Genomic DNA, 23,421 nt, shown 5'->3' on the forward strand with positions numbered 1-23,421 from the left:
CTCTCACATCCCAACAAGAGGCGGGGCCTCGCCTCTTAGACTAACCGTGATTGGTCGCCAGGAGACTTGGACGTGTCTCTCTGATCAGAGCCCCAGAGAAAGATAGTGTAGCGTGGTCACGTACTGTCCCGCACGAGGAACGGCGTTTTCCGGGCTGCTCTCGATGGTATCTTTGGACGGATAGAGGGGGACCGCGCAAAGTATTATGGGACAATAATGGCCGCTTTGAAGGTGCGGGTTTTGGCTCTTTAAGGCGGTCTGAGTGAGGAGTGGCGGCGCCAGCGCCCGAGAATCCAGGACAGAAGGTCCCGAGATTCGGGCTTGGTGAGGTGAGTGTCCCTTCTTCCTCTCCGACCTTTTCTTCGCCAATCGTGGCGGCTCCAAGCGGCGGATATCGGCCCCTCGCTCAGGTTCGGGCCCGGGTTTGAAAGTCTTGTCCCTGTCACCCAACTTGCGTTACTCACCGTAGGGATGCTGCGCAGGTCCTGTCAGACCCGGTCTTTCTCCTTGCTCGGGTCAGTTCATGCTTCCTGGCGTGGCCTCACAGAGATCCAGGGATGCTGCCCGGGGGCGTGGGGGTCACCCTGCCCACTTCCTTAGACCTTCCCATTAGCCCACTCCCAGACGGACACCGAGCCCAGCAGGCTCCTTTTGTTTTCCTCTTCTCTGTCATAGTGGTATCTCTACCAGGTGACATCTTTTACTAGAATGTCAACTCCAAAAAGGTCGGGATTTTTGTCTGCTTTGTTTTTTTTTTTTTTTTTTTTATCTCTAATGCCCAGAACAGCGATTGGCTCACAGACAGCACTCAGTAATTGTTGAATGAATGTATCCGGTGTCTTTCTTCATTGTTTTTCTTGTACCTCTTGTGGCTTCTTTGCCACTAATCCTTCTTCACAGGCCAACACTTAACTTCTTATTTGTTCTCAGCTGCTAGTTGTCCTGTTAGTCAGACTCCTTTTCCTGTGCTGCTGAGATCTTTCTTTGCTGTCTCTAGAAATTTCTGGCTGGGCATAGCTGTCAACAAGATAGACAGGTTCTCTCTCCTGCATAAAATGACATTCTAGAGGTATATTTTTTAGTTCAGACTACCGAGCAGAGCATGTATATCCTAGTTTCCTGTTTAGCTTTCCTCGCATGAATACAGATGTCACCAATAGGTAGCTTTCCCTCTTCTCTTCTGCCTGATGGCATTTTTCAAAATGCAACTCTTGTTTCTGTGTCCGTACTATGTGTTCAATCTGTTTAGCAATATTCTTCTATAGAGCTGTGCATGTTAATTAGAGCTGGGTGAAGCTTTCTGGATTCTGGTGGTACCCTATCCCTTGACAGTTCTTTGCTTTACTGACTTGTTGGAAATGTACTGACTTGTTGGAAAATTGAGGGAAATTATTCAAGCACTCATAATGGGATATGTTTATGAGTAGATGGTGTATAGTGGAAGGCAAAGAGTAATTGGTATAAATTGAGTGCCAGAAAATCTTACAGTTACCTAAATACTTTTCAAAAGCATCATTTTCTAGCCTGGTGATTCTCATCAGGTCGTCAGGTTTTTGTTTGTTTGTTTTGTTTTGGGGTTTTTTTGGGTGCACTTGAATTGTCATTAAACAGATTTTGACTTCTGTGAGGTAATTTTTTTCTACAAAACATAACTGGTCTAAAAAATCCATTAAAGTATGGATCACGTGGATGGTAGTCTTATACATCAGCAACTCTGCTTTGCTGTATCTGTAGCTTAAAGGAAGGGAGAGGAGGAAGAACTTGTGTAAAAAAATGGTGAGAGACCCAATCAATACCTACCAGCACAGCAAGTGAAATAATGTAACAATGATGACATTTATGTAACTTTTTATGGTTACAGAGTGCTTTCAGGTACACTTTCAGGTTCGATTCTTACACTAACTCCATGGATTAGATAGGGCAAAAAGTACTTCTGTTTTGCACATACAGAAATTATGCCTAACCAAAGATTAAGTTGTTTGCTTACAATCATACAGGTAGAAAATGTTGAGAGCCTGGGTTCTAATTGAGGTTTCTGACTTCAAATATAGTGATGTTTTCCCTACGTTCCCTTTATAGATGCCATCGTGCTCTAATAAGTGTCCATTAGTGAGGGCTGTTCTTGCCTGGATGATACCCTCTTGGATTCTGGGGTGTGTGTGTGTGTGTGTGTGTGTGTCTATTTCTCATGTATGTTGGGGTGAAAGTAGAACGATCTTTTGAGATTGTCGATGACTTTACAGATGGGTCTTGGTAAGAGGTAACTAAAGGAATTCTGGTCTTGAGGGGGTGGTCAACCCCCCAGATATCCATATAACTACAGTTATTCTGGGATGTAGCAGAGCCAAGCCTTTTCCCTTCTTATGTCTGCTACCAAGTGGTTTGTTTTCCTTCCAGAGAAATCCCAGAACCTGTCATGGAGGACACCAGTGAGGATGCCTCGATCCATCGATTGGAAGGCACTGATGTGGACTCTCAGGTTGGCGGTCTTATTTTCAAGACCAAAAGTGCATCTAGTGAGCAGCATGTCTTCAAGGCCCCTGCTCCCCGCCCTTCATTGCTGGGACTGGACTTGTTGGCTTCCCTGAAAAGGAGGGAGAGAGAGGAGAAGGATGATGGGGACGACAAGAAGAAGTCCAGAATCTCTTCCTACAAGGACTGGGAAGAGAGCAAGGATGACCAGAGGGATGCTGAGGAGGAGGGCGGTGACCAGGCTGGCCAAAGTAGCCGAAAAGACAGGTAAGAGCCTTTGAGTGGATTGCCCCAGAGGGAATGAAAATGGAGGCCAGAAAATAACATCTCATGTTTATCTCTCAGTTTTCTTGTTGGACATTTAGGACTATATGATTTTACTATGATTGTATAACATTGAGGATAGATAGGAATTGGTATTTCCTTTAGATTTGGGGGAACATTCAGAGGCAACTAAAGAGTAGATGATGGAAGTTAGACATACTTATGGTTGTTGCCATATCAAACCTGCCATATCAGGGAAATATAGTGGAAAAGGCCAGGGCACTTGTTTGACCTGGCCAAAGGTTTGGGGCAGGTTTTTCTTCTACGGATGAGCCCTTTACCAGCTGTCCTCCCCGTTTCAGACATTATCGATCTGCTCGGGTAGAGACTCCATCCCATCCTGGTGGTGTGAGTGAAGAGTTTTGGGAACGCAGTCGGCAGAGAGAGCGGGAACGGCGGGAACATGGTGTCTATGCCTCTTCCAAAGAAGAAAAGGATCGGAAGAAGGAGAGGTCGCGGGATCGAGACTGTGATCGCAAGAGAGACAGAGGTAAACTGTGCAGCAGAGTTCCTAGTGCCTGCTAAGCACCTCAATTAATATGTTGGCCTTTCTCTGTTGTGGGAGTTTTTATAACGCTCGTTAATTAGGAAACACCATTTGCATGTCAGCCTGGTTGGTTTTGACCCTGTTGGTATTGGGAGTAGCAGGCAATTTAAGAAAAGACCTATTACTTGCAACATAGCTACTTTGCTTGAGTGTGTGGTCTTCATTTTATCATGACAATTGGTGATAAAGGTGATAACGGGTAAAACGTTTGAGAAATCAGCTGACGCTAGTGTTGGCGAGAGAGAAAGGACAGTGCTGTGGAGCAAAGCCACATGTAAAATCCATTTCTGGCTTTCCTCAGTGTCTGAGTTCTGTAGCTTGTAGGCTTGTAACTATTAAATAGCTATTCATTGTAGACTTGTAACTATTCTTTTTTGAATTCTTACAGGAAAATAACTGTTACTGAGTTTGAAACTTTCTAGCCAGTAATTTTTGCCCTTGAAAGAATGGGGATATGTGAGTTTCAGGAGCCCATGGATCGCATTAGAGAGTGAGGTTGCACCTGTGAGTGAGTAGGGAGGTCTGTCCTTTCTCTAGGGTGAAGATGGGTGGAAGTTAGGACGGGACATCTGTTTTCTAAGCTCTGCCGGTTACTCCTGACAGATGAGCGGGACAGAAGCAGGCACGGCAGCAGATCGGAGCGAGATGGAGGATCCGAGCGCAGTGGCAGAAGAAATGAACCTGAGAGCCCCCGACACCGGCCTAAAGGTAGTCCGAGCCGTTGCTTATGGTGGTTTGTGAGAGCCAAGTGTATGAGAGGCAGGGTGAGTGACTCCCACCCTCAGTGGAACTGGGTTGGAATTCCTGATTCCACCATGGATTTCTGGGACTATTTGGTTCTGAGTCAGTTGATTCAGTAGGGAAGGCTGTGGACTTCTCTGTGGAGACGGATACTCTCCCTTACTGTGATTGGCCAGTTTGCTGAGTGGCCAGTTTTCCAAATGGTAGGAAACAATAGGGAGCTGAGGGTGGGGAGTGGGGATAGGGGTTGGGGTAGGGGCAGAAGAAGGATTTATTATAAAGAAGTATGTATATTCAAGAGGGATATGTTTGCAGAGATAAATTGGATATTCCTATAAAATGTTGTTATAAATGATGAAAATTGGACCATTAAAATTCATATATCTTTGAAAGCTGTCAAAACTGTCTTATGCATTGGAAATAGGTGCAAAGTTTATAAATAGTAAAAGAAAGAAATTTGGCAAATTGACTTTCACCTAATGGCTCTAGATCCATGTCTTGGTTAAATTAGATGTTTCCTGTGGATGTGTCTTTTGTGGCCCAGATGCAGCCACCCCTTCAAGGTCTACTTGGGAGGAAGAGGACAGCGGCTGTGGCTCCTCAAGGCGGTCACAGTGGGAATCGCCCTCCCCAACGCCTTCCTATCGGGATTCTGAGCGGAGTCATCGGCAGTCCAGTCGAGACAGGGACAGGTGATGTTCTGGGCAGAGCAGCCCAGGTTCTCTGGGTGGGCGGCACGGGGGTGGGTGTGATTAGGGCTGGGAGGGCAGATGGTGGCTGGGGAACACGTCTCAGTTTAGTGACTGTTCAGTGAGGCTGGTTATACTGTTTCCCAGGTCTGTGAGGAGCAGGTACTCAGACGACACACCTCTGCCAACCCCATCCTACAAATACAATGAGTGGGCCGATGACCGAAGACACCTGGGGTCCACCCCACGGCTGTCCAGGGGCCGAGGTAAGGCAGGGTGGATGTGGGAGGCAGGAAAGCAGGGTCACTCATCCTGGTGGGGCTGGACAAAGCCGTGCTGGGCCTGTGCTGCGTGGCAGGTCTGTTTGAGGCCATCATGGGTAAGCTGGGGCCGTGCAGACTAACCAGCTACGTGCTCTCCTGCAGGGAGACGCGAGGATGGCGAAGAAGGAATTTCATTTGACACAGAAGAGGAACGGCAGCAATGGGAGGATGACCAGAGGGTAAAAACTACATCTTTGAGGGACTGAATGAGGGGTGCTGGCCATCTGTCGGTGAGTGGGTGACGGGGGGGTGTCAGAGCACAAGAGCCACGGGTGATACTCTAGTGGAACTGGACGCTCTCAGGAAGGCTGAGCCACGTTGACTCCCAAAGCCCTGGAATCTCTTTCCAGGCACAGGCCCTGAACCAGATGCAGGTCAGACCTAACTTTTTCAGCTGTGTGCTGGTGCCACCGTGTGGTAAATGTAAGAAGTGCTGTCATGGTGGGCTGCGCTGTAAACCGTGCTTCTCCTTTAGGTGGCTCGTCTTCCAGCAGGGTGGCTGCTCCTGTGCCTCTCACGAGGGTTGCTTCACCGCACCAGTGACTTGTTACCAAACGTCTCCTCCCCTTCTGGCCACGTCTTGCACGTAAACTTGATCTCTCCCTTGTTCTCATTGCTTTGTCTCTTGCGCTGCAGCAAGCTGACCGGGATTGGTACATGATGGATGAGGGGTACGATGAGTTCCACAACCCCCTGGCCTACTCCTCCGAGGACTACGTGAGGAGGCGGGAGCAGCATCTGCACAAGCAGAAGCAGAAGCGCATCTCGGCTCAGCGGAGACAGATCAACGAGGTGAGGCTGCCCGCCGCAGGTGTAGCAGATTCCGCTGGAGACGCGGCAGGTCACGTGCACCTGCCGACGGCACAGCTCGTCTCCCCACTGCTGAAGCCACAGACGTAGCGATTCCTCTGGAGGCAGAGGGGTGGGTGGGGAACTTGGCAGTAGCTTAAGAAAAACGCAAGCCAAATCATGACTTTTGCCTTGTGCAGTAGTTCCTGGAGAGGTGGTTGATGGGAGCCTGGCTCTGTGGTCTGTGTCCTTTGTATCTCTGAGCAGGGCTGGGGACAGACACTTTGTGTGTCCATATAGAGGTTCTGACTTAGATATAAAGGGTTGCTTCTGGGAAAAAGTGCTGCAGGTGGTTTGGAATCAGCACCTCTTCCGTCTAAGGAGCTGCAGGGTAGAGAGTCCCGTGACTCTCTGTGGCTCCCATGGCCCTCCTGTAGGACCCGCTGCATGGCCTCACCTGGGACCTTTTGGGGCGATCGTGTGGTTGCTGTCTGAACATGGCCTCCCATTGTGTCATCACAGGATAACGAGCGCTGGGAGACCAACCGCATGCTCACCAGCGGGGTGGTGCATCGGCTGGAGGTGGACGAGGACTTTGAGGAGGACAGCGCAGCCAAGGTGCATCTGATGGTGCACAACCTGGTGCCGCCCTTTCTGGACGGGCGCATTGTCTTCACCAAGCAGGTGAGGGTCCTCTGTGGTCAGAGAGGAGAACGCTCAGAGAAACCTGAAGCGGAAAGAAGAAGAAAGAGAAAGGAAAGCAGAGGAAGAATGCCCCATTATGGTAGGGGTAGGGTAGCAACCCTTCGTGTATTAGGACCAGTACAAAGTTGGACCTTTGTGTTGAGTTTAATGATGAGCGCGGAATTTCTCTCTTTCCTCAACCTCCTGCAGCCAGAGCCTGTGATTCCAGTCAAGGATGCCACTTCTGACCTGGCCATTATTGCTCGAAAAGGCAGTCAAACAGTGCGGAAGCACAGGGAGCAAAAGGAACGCAAAAAGGTTGGTTTCTTGTCATCTAGGGCCAGAGAGTCTTCTATGTGGTTTTTTTGTTTTTTGGTTTTTTTTTTTAAAGGTCGTGTCCCACCTCAGAGGTAGGGTTCCTGTTGGCAGTTAGAGGAAACTCACAGAGCAAGAATCAGCCCTTGGGGGAGGGCATTGTGTTCCTCCTCCAGGGCCTCTGTTAAGAGAACCCAGGGTCTGGTGTCTCAGGAGCTTCAGGCATAAGATTGGAAGGCAGGCTCGGTGCCACTGCTGCCTTGTGGGAATTTACTGCCTGCTAGATGAAGCCTGTTGTCAGATGGGACTGATTTTCCATGGACTGCAGTTTTGTCACAGGATAGAGCAGACTGAATTTTGTGTCTTTTTCAGGCCCAGCACAAACACTGGGAACTGGCTGGAACCAAACTGGGAGATATAATGGGTGTCAAAAAGGAGGAAGAGCCGGATAAAGCTCTGACAGAGGACGGTAAAGTAGACTACAGGTAGGAGTCTCGCTCACAGCAGGTGCCTCTGAAGACGGGGCCTCAAGGGGACCAATAGGATTCGTCACTCAGGAATAGGAAAATTGTGTTATTTTGGGCCTCTGGTCCCTTCATCCTGGCCTTTCAACTTTTCCAAGATAATATTCCTACTGCTGCCACTGCTATTGCAGGAGTTTCCTCTGTGCTAGGCAGCACCACAGGCCTCACAGATACTCGGTCATTGGATTCTCACTGCAGTCCCACTGGACAGGTGTAATCCTTCCCATTTTTCATGTCAGGAGGATGAGGCCCAAGGAGGTTAAGTAACTTATTTGAGGTTACCTAGCTAGTGAATGGTGGAGGGAGAATCACACCCAGACAGTCTAGTTTTGGAGCCCACACTCTTAGCCACTCTGCTAGAGTGCCTTTCACACATTCGGTGGGAAAGTGTGCTTTGCCCCCTTAGATTTTGGTTCTATCTAAGGAAGAACTATTTTTAACAGATTTGAAAATGAAAAGGGTTGTCTTCTCAAGTAGTGACTTCCCTGTTCATAGAGGTATTTAAGCAGATGTTGGGTAACTGCTTACTGGGCTTCCCTCATTGTGTAGGTGGCTGAACTCAAATGTCCCTTCTGAGTGTCATCCTTTGAACACTCTGAAATCCTATAAAACTGTCATCTGAGTTAATAATTCTCTATACCCCTGTGAGAAGTTGGTGCATTGATCAGCCCTCGTTAGTCTCTAGTTAATTTAGTCCCATAGGTGCTAATTTTCAGCTGACTGGGAGTGCCTGGGATGTTAGAAACAGGAAGCTTGACAGAGCGTGGGCTTGATCTGATGGAGGAAAAGTCTCCTGGGGAAGGGGTGGGTGGAGATTGTAGACTACTGTAGGTTAAGGTGGGACTGGTACCTTTTTGCTGTGCAGCCTGGGGAGGTACGTGTGTTGGATACTTGAGCGCTTTCAGTGGAAGCTGTAGGTATACATCAAGTGGGATTGTTCTCACAGTTCTTTGAAAATAAAGCCTTATGGACCTTCCTCTCTTGCCAAGAGGTGGGAGGGAGTCTGACCTTGGTCATGACTGTAACCACAACTCCCCTTTCAGCCCTTTAAGTGTGGTGCTGCAGTTGCCCAAGGTTGTCCCGTGTACGGTAATCACCTGTGGATTTCAGCTCCTCTTCTGGCTGGACTCTTTCAGGGCAGAGGATTTGCCCACGTGCTCACCTGTAGCTCCTCTCAGCCCTCTGCAGCTGTCTGTCCTGGGGGTGCTGAGCAGGTTCTGGATGATGGATTCTCAGACAGCAGTCTGGTCCCTTAGGCTGGAGGAAGTGAGCAGCGCCTGGCAGCTCTAGCATCTCAAAGATTCACTGCATATTTGAAGCAGTTCTTACTTTTGAGTGTAGGAAGCAGGGCAGTAACCCAGTCCGGAAGAAAGATGTGGGAAACCACGCAGGGCGCTTAGGCTGCTGTGTGTTCTCAGGACAGAGCAGAAGTTTGCGGACCACATGAAGAAAAAGAGCGAAGCCAGCAGTGAATTCGCAAAGAAGAAGTCGATTCTGGAGCAGAGGCAGTACCTGCCCATCTTTGCTGTGCAGCAGGAACTACTCACGATTATCAGGTAACTCCTTCCACCCCAGGTCGGGATTCCAGTGTTGATTCAGGTATTCCATTGTTTGCTGTGTGTGCTCTGTAGCTCTTTTCCTTTTGGGTATGACATCTGATGGAGAAGGGAAAGGATTTTTTTCCCTCACGTGGGTGCCCTGGGCTACTTTGCTTGACGTAAGCAAGATGGCTTCGTCTTGTTTTAGTTCACTTGTTTAAACCTTACTTTCTTCCAGACTTACTAGAGGGTGTTTCAGTATGGGACTCTTTTCCCAGGGAAATCCTCCTCTCTGAGCAAGCACACTCCTTGGGTGGCTACCGCTGGGGGTAGGGGTGGCCTTCCACTCCGGTTGGCTCACCACTTGTCTCCTCTCCCTTGCAGAGATAACAGCATCGTGATCGTGGTTGGGGAGACGGGGAGTGGTAAGACCACTCAGCTCACCCAGTACTTGCACGAAGATGGCTACACGGACTACGGGATGATCGGGTGCACCCAGCCCCGCCGTGTCGCTGCCATGTCGGTGGCCAAGAGAGTCAGTGAAGAGATGGGGGGCAGCCTTGGTGAGGAGGTGAGTGGGCGCGGGGGCTGAGCTGTGTATTCGTTTTTACGCGGTAGCGTCTGTCCCTGGAGCTGGTCTGCAGAGGCCTGGACCCAGCTCAGGCGGGGTGTGCAGCGGCGAGCGGACACCCGGAGCTGCTGAGCCATCTCCCTGGCCTGCAGGTGGGTTATGCCATCCGCTTTGAAGACTGCACTTCAGAAAGCACCTTGATCAAGTACATGACTGACGGGATCCTGCTGCGAGAGTCCCTCCGGGAGGCGGACCTGGATCACTACAGCGCCATCATCATGGATGAGGCCCACGAGCGCTCCCTCAACACCGACGTGCTCTTCGGGCTGCTCCGGGAGGTGAGGGCTGCGGGTCCAGCCCGCTGTGCCCGTGGGGCTTGGACCGGCGCGCTGCTGGGACTTAGTGACGAGGCGCTCCAGGTGGGCTGGGGTCTAGCCTGGGGAAGCGGAGCAGGTCTCTGACAGGCCAGAGTTGCCCCTGAGGCCCTGGCTGCTGGGTTCAGACCTGGTGGTGGTTGACTCTTGTTCTTGCCCAGTTGAGGACTTGTGGTTCTCCTGGCTGTGGCTCCCTGGATTCAGTCTTCAGGGTTGTTACTAACGAGCCAGTCCGGCAGCTTTGGCTTCTGTTTCATTTGGTGGTGACGCCGATGAGACTGGAGGGCAGAAGCCAAGGGTCCCAGCCCTGTGGGGAAGCCTCTGACTGACTTCGTCTCTTAGGTGGTGGCACGGCGCTCAGACCTGAAGCTCATAGTCACATCGGCCACCATGGATGCAGAGAAATTTGCTTCCTTTTTTGGGAATGTCCCCATCTTCCACATCCCTGGTCGTACCTTCCCTGTTGACATCCTCTTCAGCAAGGTACTGAGGCGCTTTTTTTGAACGAACCCTGACCTCTGATGAGGAGTCGGTTGGGGGACGTGGGGTGGGGTACTGAGTTGGGAAAGGTTTTGTGGGAAGCGTGGGAGCCTGCAGCTGTAGTGCTTGGAGGCGAAGGACTGTGCTCTGGGGAGGTTTCGTTTGACTGTTTCTTTGGAGTGGGAGGGTGGGACCCAGGGAGGGCGGCCTGCAAGGGCAGCAGCCCCGCGAGTGTGCCAGCACCAGCCCCGGACCAGGGACTGGGTCGTCAGTTCTCAGAGGGGCGCTGGGCCTGCCTTCCCTCTGACGGTGTCCCTGGCTGATTTGCAGACCCCGCAGGAGGATTATGTGGAGGCCGCAGTGAAGCAGTCCCTGCAGGTGCATCTGTCGGGGGCCCCCGGGGACATCCTTATCTTCATGCCTGGCCAAGAGGACATTGAGGTGCGTGCCTCAGTCATGACTGTGATTAACGGGTGTGTCCTTCATGTGAGAATTGGGGGCTCTGGTGTCTCACGGCTCCTCTCTATGGCCTCAGGTGACCTCAGACCAGATTGTGGAGCATCTGGAAGAACTGGAGAATGCTCCGGCCTTGGCTGTGCTGCCCATCTACTCCCAGCTGCCTTCTGATCTCCAGGCCAAAATCTTCCAGAAGGTGAGACAGCAAGAATGTCTGTTTTGGGTCCCCTCCTTGGGATTCCCCCAGATTCCTCCAAAGGAGGGCAAGAGGGAGAGAGTGTTACTTTTCTGGCATGGGTGGGGTGTACTCTTCTCCTTGTGAGGTCTTTCCTACCTGAAGGCCTACAGCCTTCCCTCCCTGCATGTCCCTTCCGGCTCCAGGCTCCAGATGGCGTTCGAAAGTGTATTGTTGCCACCAACATTGCTGAGACCTCTTTGACTGTGGATGGCATCATGTTTGTTATTGATTCTGGTTACTGTAAATTAAAGGTAAGAGGAGACGCAGGGACTGGGGCCCTGGGCCTTCACCACAGCTAGCTTGGCCTAGGGGGTGGGAAGGCAGGCCCTGGGTCCTCGGCCCTCGAATGATGATTGCTCATGGAGGTGGTGTTGGTGTTTACTGAGTGCTGATTTTGCCACGTGCTTGATTCACTCAGTCCTTGTGATAACTTGAGGTAGACAATTTAAATAACTCAATAGAGATCGTGGAGCTGGTGTTTAGGGGAAATTTCTTGAGGTTCCTGGTTCCGAAAGGTGGCTACCTGCATCTCTGTGACACTTCACTCTGTAACGTGGAGCAGCCAGGTTTGTCTTTATGTCAAGGCTGCCTCCCTTTTTCCCCTCACTCTGTCCTCAGTCAGGTCTTTGCTGCCCTCTCCTAGGTCTTCAACCCCAGGATTGGCATGGATGCTCTGCAGATCTACCCCATCAGCCAGGCCAATGCCAACCAGAGGTCGGGGCGAGCTGGCAGGACGGGCCCAGGTCAGTGTTTCAGGTAGGAGCCCTGTGCTAGCCTGCTTTCCGGGGTGGAGCCCCGGCCGGGGCGGACAGGCTTGGACTGTGATCCAGCAGAGGGGTGATCCCTGGGGCTGGGACCAACGATGGGGCTGCTGCTTGTTGGTTCTCTCATCACATGCTGCTGAGTGGGAGAGGTTGCCTTACCAGGCCTGAGCCCCGAGGTCTGAGCAGCCTTGGGTTTTAGGAGGACCTCCGTTGAATGTACCTGCAGCGGCTAATCATAGCGTGCCTCCTCTCAGAGGATAAATGTGAACAGATTACATCACTGGTTCTTTTTTTTCTTTCTCCAGTTATTCTCTCTCTCTTTTCGTTCTGATTTTTAAAAATAATGTATTCACTGTAGATATTCAGAAAATATAAAAAAAGGTAAAGAAAGTAAAAGCCAGCTATAATTCTAGTCCCAGGTTCACTGGTTCCAGAAATGAACCAGTACATAGGAGACGGCAGCAGAATGGCGAATTGGCAGGACCGAGTTTTGAATAGGCGGGGGTTTGTGATTGTAAGAGAAAAGGGAAGGCGGGGGGAGAAATGAGGACTACTCCTCCTGAGTGGTTTCCGTCTGCAGTGGCTGTTCCAGGTGCACAAGCCCATAGTGTTGGTCCCCGCGTAGGCAGCCAGGCGTGTTCGAGGGGCTCATCCGGGCAGCATGGTGGGAGGTGCAGCAGGGCTGGCCTTCTGCTCGGCAGGCTCTACACCCAGAGCGCCTATAAGAACGAGCTCCTGACCACCACGGTGCCCGAGATCCAGCGGACCAACCTGGCCAATGTGGTGCTGCTGCTCAAGTCGCTGGGGGTGCAGGACCTGCTGCAGTTCCACTTCATGGACCCGCCCCCGGAGGACAACATGCTCAACTCCATGTATCAGCTGTGGATCCTCGGGGCCCTGGACAACACAGGTGCCGTGGCCCCGGGAGCCGGGCAGGGCCCCGTGTGCTCTGGCGCCTGGGTTCTCTCTCTTAGGGCACCCTGTCCACTGACCATCTGGATTTGCTCCTCTCTCCCAGGCGGTCTGACCTCGACTGGGCGGTTGATGGTGGAGTTCCCGCTGGACCCGGCCCTGTCCAAGATGCTCATTGTGTCCTGTGACATGGGCTGCAGCTCTGAGACCCTGCTCATCGTCTCCATGCTCTCGGTCCCAGCCATCTTCTACAGGCCCAAGGTGGGGGGTGCTGCCTGGCTCCTTTCTTCCCGGGGTCTCAGGAGGTTATGGCTCGAGGAAGGTTGAAAGAGGGAAGTAGTTTCTCTCTGTGCTATTAAGGTGGAATGGAGAAGCAGGAATCAGAGTTTCCAAAGAGTGATTTTCCTGTTTCATGTTAAGCAGGTTGGGGTAGGGGAAGGGATGGGCTAGATCTGTGGTGCTTAGGGAATGTTTTGTAATTTTTTCTAGGATGGTTGTGTCTGAGCCCTCACATTTTAGAATAAATACTTTGTTATAAACTAATCTATTTTTCCTATGTTGTCAGGGCACTGCATTGATGTATTGTAAGTTGTGGTGTGAGTGGGTGATAGTATGAGATAGCTCTTCTCATTGGGCCTGGATTTCCCTTTTTCCTTCCTAGGGCCGAGAGGAGGAGAGCGATCAAATCCGGGAGAAGTTTGCTGTCCCTGAGAGTGACCATCTGACCTACCTGAATGTCTACCTGCAGTGGAAGAACAACAATTACTCTACCATCTGGTGTAATGATCATTTCATCCATGCCAAGGCCATGCGGAAGGTGGGGGCAGTGGCCCAGATAAGCAGGATGTTGGGAGGAGGGGTGGGATGCAGGGGAAGGAGGGCTCCATCCTCGTCTGCATGTGTCCTGCTCTAGGTCCGGGAGGTGCGAGCTCAGCTCAAGGACATCATGGTGCAGCAGCGGATGAGCCTGGCCTCGTGTGGCACTGACTGGGACATTGTCAGGAAGTGTATCTGTGCTGCCTATTTCCACCAGGCAGCCAAGCTCAAGGTGAGCCCAGGGGAGCCCAGTGGAGCTATGGCCCCTTCCTGGCCTGATACTTTTTTCGAGGGCAGAGTTCTCCTTTCTCATTGTACAGTCCTGCAGATATGGGCTTCCCCCAAGAGCCTGTGTCAAGACAGTATTGAGGGACTGGGTAGCTGCCCAGATGTGCAGCCTTTTGCTGATGTAGCCACCTGTTGGGCCTCCTCCTTAGGGGATCGGGGAGTATGTGAACATCCGGACGGGAATGCCCTGCCACCTGCACCCCACCAGCTCCCTCTTTGGGATGGGCTACACCCCAGACTACATCGTGTATCACGAGCTGGTCATGACCACCAAGGTGAGTCTTTTCCAAGGACATTTGCGTGATGTAGGCCGACTAGGCTGGGCCAGGCCTTTGTAATAACCCTTGGCTACCTTCTGGGATGGGCTTTGAGCATGGGAGGCTTGAGGTCACATGCATTACTTTGAGGGGAATTGAGGTTGGTTTTCAGTTGAAGTTTATATTGATACATAGTTAACCTCTAGATTCCAGTGGCCTCTGCTGTGCAGGCAGGATTGTTTCCTGCTGGCTGCGTGGGGCAAGCAACCCCTTTTGGTGTTGTTAGAAGGCTCTTCTGAGGGGCTGGGCCTTTTCTGTTGGATACCAGGGGGTATGAAGGAGTTTGGATGGGGGAAGGGATTAGAATTCCAGTGTCTGCAGCTTTTCCTTGCCTTTTTCAGCCTTACAGGGCAGGGGGTAGGGCCCTTCCCATGTAGATCCTAATTGTGGAACCCTTCTGGGAGGGATAGCTCAAAGCATTGGTCCTTCTGTGACCACCGCTTTGTGGCCCTTCTGCCTGCAGGAGTACATGCAGTGTGTGACTGCTGTGGACGGAGAGTGGCTGGCAGAGCTGGGCCCCATGTTCTACAGCGTGAAACAGGCAGGAAAGTCTCGGCAGGTAAGGATCCTGTGCTTTTCTATGGAGGGCCTGTTTGCCTCTGGGCTTCGTTTTCCCCTCAGCCTGGTATGAAAGGCATGTCATCATTTGGCTTCCCCTGACTTCACTGTCAAACATAAACGCTGTGATCCAGGCAGGCTGGTCTGTCTGATTTCCTCCCACCCACTCCATTTGCTTGGTCTGCTGAGCCTTTGGAAAAAACAACAAAAAAACTTGTTATTGAAAAGTCTGAATATTGATTAAAGTGGACAACAACAGTGCAGTGAGCACAGATTCCTCACCCAGCCTCCATAATTATCAACATCCTGCCCAGCCTTGTTTCTCTCAGTCCCACCCCGCTCTGTACATACCGATCTCTTTCCTGGACTATTTAAGGTATATCTGAGACATTGTGTATTTTCACCCATAAATACTTGAATGTGTGTCTCTAAAAGGACTTTCAAAAATTAAAACATAGCCTCCATGCCAACATCGCTCAATTAATCCTTAATGTCGCCAAAGTCTCCAGTTCTTGTTCACATTTCCTTTTTTATTTCAAAGATTTTTTATAATAGATTTTCTTGAATTAGGATCCAGACATTGATATTTGTCAATATATAAAGTCTTTTATTCTAGAACAAGCTCTGCCCCCACTCATTTTGTATGGCACTGACTTATTGGAGAAAACAGGTTGGCCATCTTGTAGAATATTCCATATTCTGGTTTAGGCTGATTGCTTCTTAAGGTGTTTAATTTGTGCCTCTATCCCATGTACTTTCTGTAAACTAGTCATTAATCTAAAGCCTTGGTTAGATTCAGGTGCAGCTGTTTTGGATAAGGATGCATAAATGCATGTGGCGCTGTGAATCGCCTTTTAGATCCTTTCAGGAGGCACATAAGGTCTGGTGGTCCCACTGAAGATGCTAAGTGCTCAGTGGTTCCACCTGATCCCTCCATTATAAATTCTGTACCTACTCCTTGGTCTCCTGGTGTCTTCGTGTCCACTGGTGGCCACCACCTGGATCCATTATTTAGGGTTGCAGAATGTTGTGGACTTTAGCTTCCCCTTCTGAGCATCGCCCTCCCCACACTGGGCCTGCACACATCTTCCTGTGTCTTGTTTCCAGCCAGACATCGCGTCGTCCCTATTTCCTGTACTTCCTGGCATGGTTATAAATGATGTGGTAAGGGCGCGTAAGTGCTTACCAAACTGAGTGGAGGGGCGAGGTATGACAGAGTTAGGACTCAATCATCCAATGTCGGTCTTGGATCAGTGAGAAAAGCAGGCCTCAGCCCTGGTGCTGGGGCAGGGAGCCGTATGGGCCTGCCTCTGGGAGCTGGCGCGGTCTACACAGCACCTGACTTGCCGCAGAGTGATGGGTGCAGGCCAGGCCCCCTCACCCGCCAATCCCCAGTGACCCCAGTACCTCTCCCTTCTCCAGGAGAACCGCCGACGGGCCAAAGAAGAAGCCTCTGCCATGGAGGAGGAGATGGCACTGGCCGAGGAGCAGCTACGGGCCCGGCGGCAGGAGCAGGAAAAGCGCAGCCCTCTGGGCAGTGTCAGGTGAGATTTGGTCTCAGGACCCTGGTTGGGATGGAGCCTGCCGGCTGGACTGACCAGTCCCTGAGGCAGGGTTGTGATTTAAGGAAAGTTAAGTGTGCAGAGGTGAATTGGTGACAAGTTGACTGTGGTCACATGGAGATAGGGGAGGAGTTTCAGACACTCTTCAAGGGGTGGTGATATAGCTGCAGCTCCCGGTCATTGTTTGTTATGTTGATGGTGCTTGAGGTGGGCTGGAGCGGCAGAGGAGGTCTCACAGCTTTACCAGCAAGCTAGGGCTTGGACACCATAGTGGAGAGGCGAGGCAGGGAGAGCCTTGGGTACCTGCGTCTGCCCTGATGCCTGGAGTTAGGTCAGACCACATAGGTGAAGGGCACGGTGAAGGGTAAGACTGCCCTCACCTCAGTCACCACCTGCAAGTGGGGGGGTACCCAGGGTTACCCTCATTTCTCCCAAACTTGTTACAAATTTGGGGATCACCATGGACTCTCTCAGGTTTGATAATTTGCTAGAACACCTTACAAAACTCAGGAAAGTACTATACTTATTACAGTTTTATTATAGCAGAAGGACACAGAACCAGCCAAAGGGAGAGTTGCATAAAGTGAGGTCTGAGAGAGTCCCAAATGTGAAGCTGCCATTGTCCTCGGGGCCACATTACCCTCCTGGCACACTACAGAGAGTATTGCCGCCAGGGAAGCTCACCTGGGTGCTCAGAGTTTTAGTGGAGTTTCATTTCATAGGCAAGTAGGTTGAATCAGCACCCACGTGTTGACTTAGTCTCCAGCTCCTCTTTCCTCCCCAGAGGCTGGGCTAATAGCACGAGGCTCGAGGCACAGCCCTCCAGTCACAGGCTGGTTTCTCTGGCAGGGCAGCCACCATCCTGAATCATCTTGTTTGCATGAACTATCAGGTGTGGTCTGAGGGGCCCACTGTGAATAACAGAGGCACTCCAGACCCTTGGGAAATTCCAGGGGTCTCAAGATTACCTCCAGGAGCTGGGGACAAAGCCCAGCCATAGCTGGAATGGCAGCCTGGTGAGGCGGAGGGAAGACTACCTCCATAGCACGCCTAGGATATGAAAGGAATCGTTAAAAAACCTCTCTCTCCACCTGCCTCAGTGGATATCAGACAGAGGTGCTATCTCACTCTGCTCCCGATCACAAGTAGGGTAGGCAAGGGGAATGGAAGCGTGCTAGGGGAGAAGACCCTGCAGCCCCAGAGCCCGCTCACACACAGGAACAGCAAGGCCTCAGGCTCCTCATGCTACGGTGTGTCCTGGTCGCAGGGAGCAGCAGTGTGATTCCTGACCCCTCGTCTGTGTCTCCAGGTCTACAAAGATCTACACTCCAGGTCGGAAAGAGCAAGGGGAACCCATGACCCCTCGCCGCACGCCAGCCCGCTTTGGGCTCTGAGCTGAGGCTGTCCCTGCAGAGGGGGGCCAGGTGTTGAGTCCCGAGCCCCGTGGCTGGAGCGCTCAGGCCTGCCGACAAAACCCTTTCATCTTTGTGCTTTCATCTGTGTACATCATGGCCCTGGGGGCACGGGTTGACCCAGGCTCTGCCATGGAGGGGGTAGAAGTTCCACGGTGCAGGCGTGGGACCGCGGAGCAGCTGCCAGGACCACGAGAGGTGGCTGGACCCACCATATCCAAATAAACCCGGGACACTTGCTGTATAAATGACATGGCTGTGACTGTGTTTTTTTTAAATTCTTGCATAAAACAGCACAGTAGACCTAGAGGGAATTATAATTTGGTTATAAGTCAGGATTTGGAAATAAATTTATTGTTTGTAAAATGTTATTGTATTTCTGACTGTTCTTTTCTCCTCACTGCCCTAAATCACAGGATAGACGACAGGCAGAACCCCTGCCTGACTTTCCTTAGGTGGATCCTCCTAGAACCTTAGCTCGCCTGTGTTTTTATTCTCCAGGCAGTGCCTTTTAGAGGAGGGGTTGATGAGGTGGGACTCAGCTGGCAGGGAGGGAGAACGGCCTGGGGCACCATTACTGGGCAGGGCTGGGGCAAGGCTGGCCACAGTGGCTGGGAAGTGGGAGGAAGGCGAGCAGCCATCCACCCTCTGTCCTTTCCACTGGTGGGTTGGCTGCTCTGTTGCTCAGAATGGCAGAAGCTTCTACCATTGTGTATTGTGTATTGATGGAAAATAGTGTAAAATGTTGCTTATTGATTTTCATATAAAAGATGATCCTTACACTAGAATCACTGGTCTTTTCTCTTGTTAAGCAGCCTCAACAGTCTGCTGAGGTGACATTTTGGATATTTGACCCTTTGTGTCACCCTTGGTCCTTATTTTGTGACTCCCTAGGTCTGGGCTTCTGCCAGGTGTGCAGGTTGGGAGGTCCTGTGTTGGGGCTGAGACCCCAACAGGCTTGGGGCTCAGAAGCACCCAGATACTGGGCCAGGCTCAGGGTGAGGTCCTCGGTGCCTGGCTCATGTTGTTGTTAGTGCCACTCTGTTTCTCACTCTATTCCTGGGATTTGAATTTCTGTCTTATAAATCAATATAAGTTAAAATTTAAGTCCATTTTACAGATGGGTTTGGAAGCCAGGCTTTGCCAGCCAGCACGAGCTTCCACCTCTCCTTCCATCCTTTTTACCTCTAACCGCCTTACTGGGAATGCAGGTAGAAACTGACTTTCACGGCTCTGGAGTGAAGAGAGGGCTTCCAGCTGCTTGCCTGGGAAGGCTTCTAATCGGCCTGAGTTGAAGGGCTAGGAGAAGGTGTCTACCTGCCCTGTGGAGAAATGTAAGCTGGGTATGTGATCTGTTTACAGACTTGGGCTCAGGATGCAACAAAACAGGAAGATTGCGGTTCCCATGAATGGCTTTACTACTAACAGGCTGTGACCTTGATTACAAACTCACCTTCGAGTTCCTTAGATAAGAAAAATGAGGCCAGAGAGGTTTTGAAAATCTAATTTTAAAGTAAGGAACGCCTCGTGAGGCACACGTGGCCTACACAGGTGCCACAGCATGCGTGGGGAGGCTCCCAGCCCCCAGCAGCTCCACCCGAATCTGTTTTGGCTTCTGGACTTCTGCCCAAGAGTCTGTCTGCATTTCTGTTTTCAGTGCTTTCTTTTAAATTATGGACTCTTTTTCATTCAGATCCACCTGCAGGTTCCTTCCAGCTTTAATATTCTGATTTAATACTCTGCTTCTTACCACCTCTTCCTCAGATGATAACTTCTTCTTCTTCTAGAGGTACAAAAGCCTTTCTTGACAAAGAACCAGAAGTAGATTCCTGAGACTGGTTTTCAGATTTGGTGTGAGAGAACAGTAATGTTGAACGGGAGAGGGGTCCCCTGGCTTGCTCTCAACCAGGTGCTTCTACCTTTTGATGCCTAGGAGGAACAGGATACTTTAGACACCTTAGAGATGTCAGCTGTCCCCAGACTGAGATAGGGGGCTCACTCTGGGGACGCCAGGGGTAGCTTGCTAGGCTATGCCCATGGCAGGAAGCTTCCTCCTCATATGGGCTGTGTAGAGGAGCCTCAAAAGGCAAGGGCGTGTGGCCACATGGTGGTTCTAGGGAGCCCCCCCCCCCCTTTCTCTTAGTAAGCAGGTGGCTGGGGTTTGTTCTGGGTTCCTTTAGCTCAAGGGGAGAAGGATGACACTCCAGGTGGGTAGAAGAGGATCTGCCACAAAGGATTCTGTGGCCCCGAGGTATCAGAATCCAAGTGACACCCTCTGACTAGGTGGCTGAAGCACTTTATTTATAATGCCCTTGGGCTACGTCCTAGCTTTATAATCATTTCTTTTTTCTTTTTTGTTATTTTTTTAGACTGGCTTTAGGTGCACAGCAAAATTGAGCAGGAGGTACAGAGATTTCCCATATACCTGCCTCCCCCCGGCCTCCAACACGCACAGCCTCCCCCACTATCGACATCACCCACCAGAGTGGTTCATTGTTACAGCCGATGAACCTACACTGACACATCATTATCCCCTAAAGTCCACAGTTTACTTTAGGGGTCACCCTTGGTGCTGTACGTTCTATGGGTTTGGACAAACGTATCCATCACTACAGTTTCATACAGAGACCATTTCTTTTTGATGCCAACTTTTAAGGAACTCATTTCTTTGGTTACTTCCCAAAGAATGAGAGGCAGGCAACATTCAGCCTCCCTTGCCCTTGCTCCTATCTTTCTACATTTCTCTAAGTCCAACCCCTCCACTCAGATCTCCTCCCCGGCTGGGCTTGCCAGTGACGTATCGATATGGTTCTGGCTCTGCTGCCCCCTTTGCTCCCCATAACTTGCTACCTGCTTTGCTCTGGTGCAATCACCCCATAGGAAAGACAAATTTGAAAAAATGTACAACACTCAAAGTACCCAGATATTGTCCCTTTGGCTAACATATATGAAACCTTTTTTGTAAACTATAGAGACAAAATGCCTTTTTAAGTAAGACTGTGCTGGGGATTTTGAACTTTTGCTTGAGTAAATGGGTCACAGGCTAGAACTAGAAGCCATTTCATTAGTACCAGATCCTTCAGTCTTTGTTTTCTCTAGAAGACATATGCTTATTCTAAATCAAATGAAGGAACACAGTCAAGAGAGCATAAAAAAACAGACAATGACCATCACAACAGAAACCACCAGACGTGCCCATCACTCCTGCCTCACACTGCATTTCCAGAATTTGCCCTTCCCAAGTCCTAGCAGGGGGAACCTATGTAACATGCTGCTGCTATTAACAGAAAATTTTCTTGCCTTTTGTTTGGCTGGATAGGGAGGCAAGATATTTAAGAACTGCTACCAACCAGTGGGTTTCTTCCTTTACGTTTCCTTTCCCCTCATGCAGAAATGCAAGCTCTTTCATTTCTTTCTCTTACTTTACCTTTAGCTATTTCTCTCAATTTTCTATAGATTAGAAATATAAATTCTAGACATGTACTCAGTTTAACAAAATCCAACCACAATAAAATAGCTTAGCTGTCCTTGGAGTTTGTTATAATGGAATTTCACTTGTACTGAACTGGCTGGGGAGAAAAATAAAATTGTTAAAAGGAGGAATATGGTGGCTGGGGAGAAAGCAGATGGCTCTCTCTCCCTCCTCCGTTTGGAAAATGCATCATTTATTTCTCTTCCTCTCTTTTGGGTCTCAGGATTACTTTCCTTTTTGAGGTTTTTAGATATATTTTTTTCTTCTTAAATTCCAGACAGAGATGGAAGGAATAAAAAGGAGCTAATTATCTCTTGTTGGTTTAAAATGAATCCAGATAATCCAGAAGCTTGCTTTGGGAAATTACAGCCCCCAAATGACAAGTTATACGTGAAAGAGAACTATATGTTTTAGAATTTAGAGAAGACAGGGATGAACACATTGCAGGGGACTTGAGGGGGCAGAAGTGTCTGCAAGACGCCAAGAGCTCACTGAGACTGCTGTGCTCATGTCTTTATTTTAGAGTTTGGGCCTGGAGATGGTAGTATGGTTCCAAGGCTCACTCCGCTGCAGGAAGTGGACAAAACTCAATAAAATGTTAGCATCTTGCAGAATAGTCTGGGACCTTGACATATTCCCGTTAGAGCTGATCCAAGTCAAGAGAGAGGAATAGGAACTCGACATCCTCTGAAAAACATGCGTGGAAATGATGCTCAGGGCAAGGCGCTGATTCTAGCAATATGAGGAACCTGAGGGAGCAAATGACAATCTTGATTTGCGGAGAAATTAATGAAGCGATTCCTCAAGGACTAGCCTCATGGCCAGGCAGCTCTTTTGCAGGTGCATACTTCCCTTGGGAGTACCATGGAGTCTAAAGGTGGCACAAAAGGTAACCTCGGACCCAGTCTGTGCAGGGGACCAGGGTGTTCTTGTGAGGATTCCGGAACACATTACAGGAGACAGATGCCTATTCTGCCTGTTCCCCTCTTGTCCCCACACTTCCCCAAAGGGACTGGGTTAGGGGAAGGGATAGGTCTGAGATAGGAGGCACTTGGGTATCATCAAAGATTCTTAGAGCAGAATGAGCCTTAATTCATTCGCCTCCTCCCTTTACAGAGGAGAAAACAATGATCTCTGCTCCAGATTAGCTAAGCGAAAGATGTTTTTTTTTTCCCTATTTGAATTTCCAATCCAATGATCTCTTGAAAAATAGTATCATGCTTTTTTTTTTTTTTTTTTTGGAGCCATTGGGCTAAGAAAGACAACATCATAGTAAGTAGCAAAAGCCACCTGGTGGACCTACCTGAGCAGTGGGGCATCCCGACAAACTTGGTGATGTCCACTCTCTGGCTGACATCCTGGGTTATCCCCCTCCAGCCCAAGGTGCCATACACTCTCCCCCTCGATGTGGGGTCTGTTTTGCTTGGGCATAGGGCTTTGTTATATACCCTTGAGGGCCCAGCTTTCAGCTTCTTCTCCTCTATTTCACTCTTTAGTTTCTTGTTTTCCTTTTGCAGATGGACCATTACATTGTGGAGGTGGCTGGGGAAGGAGAGGGAAGGACAGGTGGGTGTTTGGTCTGCTTCAGCTCCATGGACGCCCAGTTCCTTCCAGAGCTGGCACTCTCACACATGTTCTGTGGAAATGAGGTGTGCATCCCCTGGAAAAAGCCCACGTCTGGGGTTGGGGTGGACCCAGAACCAGCACTCTTGACCCTCTGTGTCATGTCAGCTCTGGGCTGTTTTTCTTATTTGTTAGGTGGGGACCATAGAGTCTGATCTGCCTTCTGGGGTTCACATATAAATCCAGTTTGACAAATGATAGAAATTTAATTCAAAGAGAATAGCCAGAACGACCCTGATCACGTGTCCTCAGTTTCTCACGGTCATGCCTAGGAAACACTCGCACCCAGTCCTGATGCCAAAGCCCAAGTTCTTTTGCTTCCCTTTGCTGAAAGGTTGAGAGCACAGGGGATCCCGGCTCTGTTGAGAGCTTGGCCAAGTTACTTGTCCCCATTTTATGGATGAAACGGCAGCTCCAATGCAGGTGAAGGGAAAGGTAACTGAGCATGCCTCCTGTGGCTCAACAAATGGCAACTGTTAACACCAGCAGCCTTATCCCTCCACACCAGTGCTGAGGGGAGTGAGTGACAGCGGGCTCCGGAACCAGGCTTCCCAAGTTGCGATTCTGACCCTCCTGGTCATGAGACCACGGGTAAGTTACACAGCCTGAGTTCCTCCCTTTCTTCACCCATA

The 23,421-nt window shown here is 50.2% G+C and overlaps 2 protein-coding genes across 5 annotated transcripts in view; one reads left to right on the forward strand and one right to left on the reverse strand.

The window, feature by feature from the left end:
• Positions 1-19: 19 nt before the first annotated feature.
• DHX38 (DEAH-box helicase 38) lies at positions 20-18,059 on the forward strand. Of its 4 annotated transcripts, none has more exons than XM_057712829.1 (27): positions 20-329; positions 2,398-2,739; positions 3,099-3,286; positions 3,947-4,051; positions 4,596-4,776; positions 4,921-5,039; positions 5,199-5,275; positions 5,733-5,888; positions 6,408-6,569; positions 6,780-6,887; positions 7,257-7,369; positions 8,827-8,964; positions 9,331-9,481; positions 9,565-9,855; positions 10,234-10,374; positions 10,702-10,812; positions 10,907-11,023; positions 11,209-11,316; positions 11,709-11,821; positions 12,531-12,739; positions 12,848-13,002; positions 13,403-13,558; positions 13,655-13,789; positions 13,995-14,120; positions 14,626-14,721; positions 16,143-16,264; positions 17,592-18,059. In XM_057712829.1, exons 2-27 carry the CDS (start codon positions 2,417-2,419, stop codon positions 17,674-17,676), a joined length of 3,786 nt encoding a protein of 1,261 aa, XP_057568812.1. In that variant the 5' UTR covers positions 20-329; positions 2,398-2,416; the 3' UTR covers positions 17,677-18,059. The 4 variants fall into 4 exon arrangements, with proteins under 4 accessions (XP_057568812.1, XP_057568814.1, XP_057568813.1 ...); XM_057712831.1 differs by having other exon boundaries at positions 21-329; positions 9,331-9,517; positions 9,670-9,855; XM_057712830.1 differs by having other exon boundaries at positions 21-329; positions 4,629-4,776.
• A 3,747-nt stretch (positions 18,060-21,806) lies between these two features.
• Positions 21,807-23,421, reverse strand: part of PMFBP1 (polyamine modulated factor 1 binding protein 1) — a 49,812-nt gene continuing 48,197 nt past the window's right edge. Inside the window, exons 19-20 of the mRNA XM_057710817.1 lie at positions 22,470-22,708; positions 21,807-21,853 (exon numbers count right to left, since the gene is read on the reverse strand). Of these exons, the coding sequence (XP_057566800.1) occupies positions 21,807-21,853; positions 22,470-22,708 (286 nt within the window). The remainder of the gene's footprint in view (positions 21,854-22,469; positions 22,709-23,421) is intronic.

Source organism: Hippopotamus amphibius, chromosome 16, assembly GCF_030028045.1.
Source record: "Hippopotamus amphibius kiboko isolate mHipAmp2 chromosome 16, mHipAmp2.hap2, whole genome shotgun sequence".
In the NCBI taxonomy this organism is placed as follows: domain Eukaryota; kingdom Metazoa; phylum Chordata; class Mammalia; order Artiodactyla; family Hippopotamidae; genus Hippopotamus; species Hippopotamus amphibius.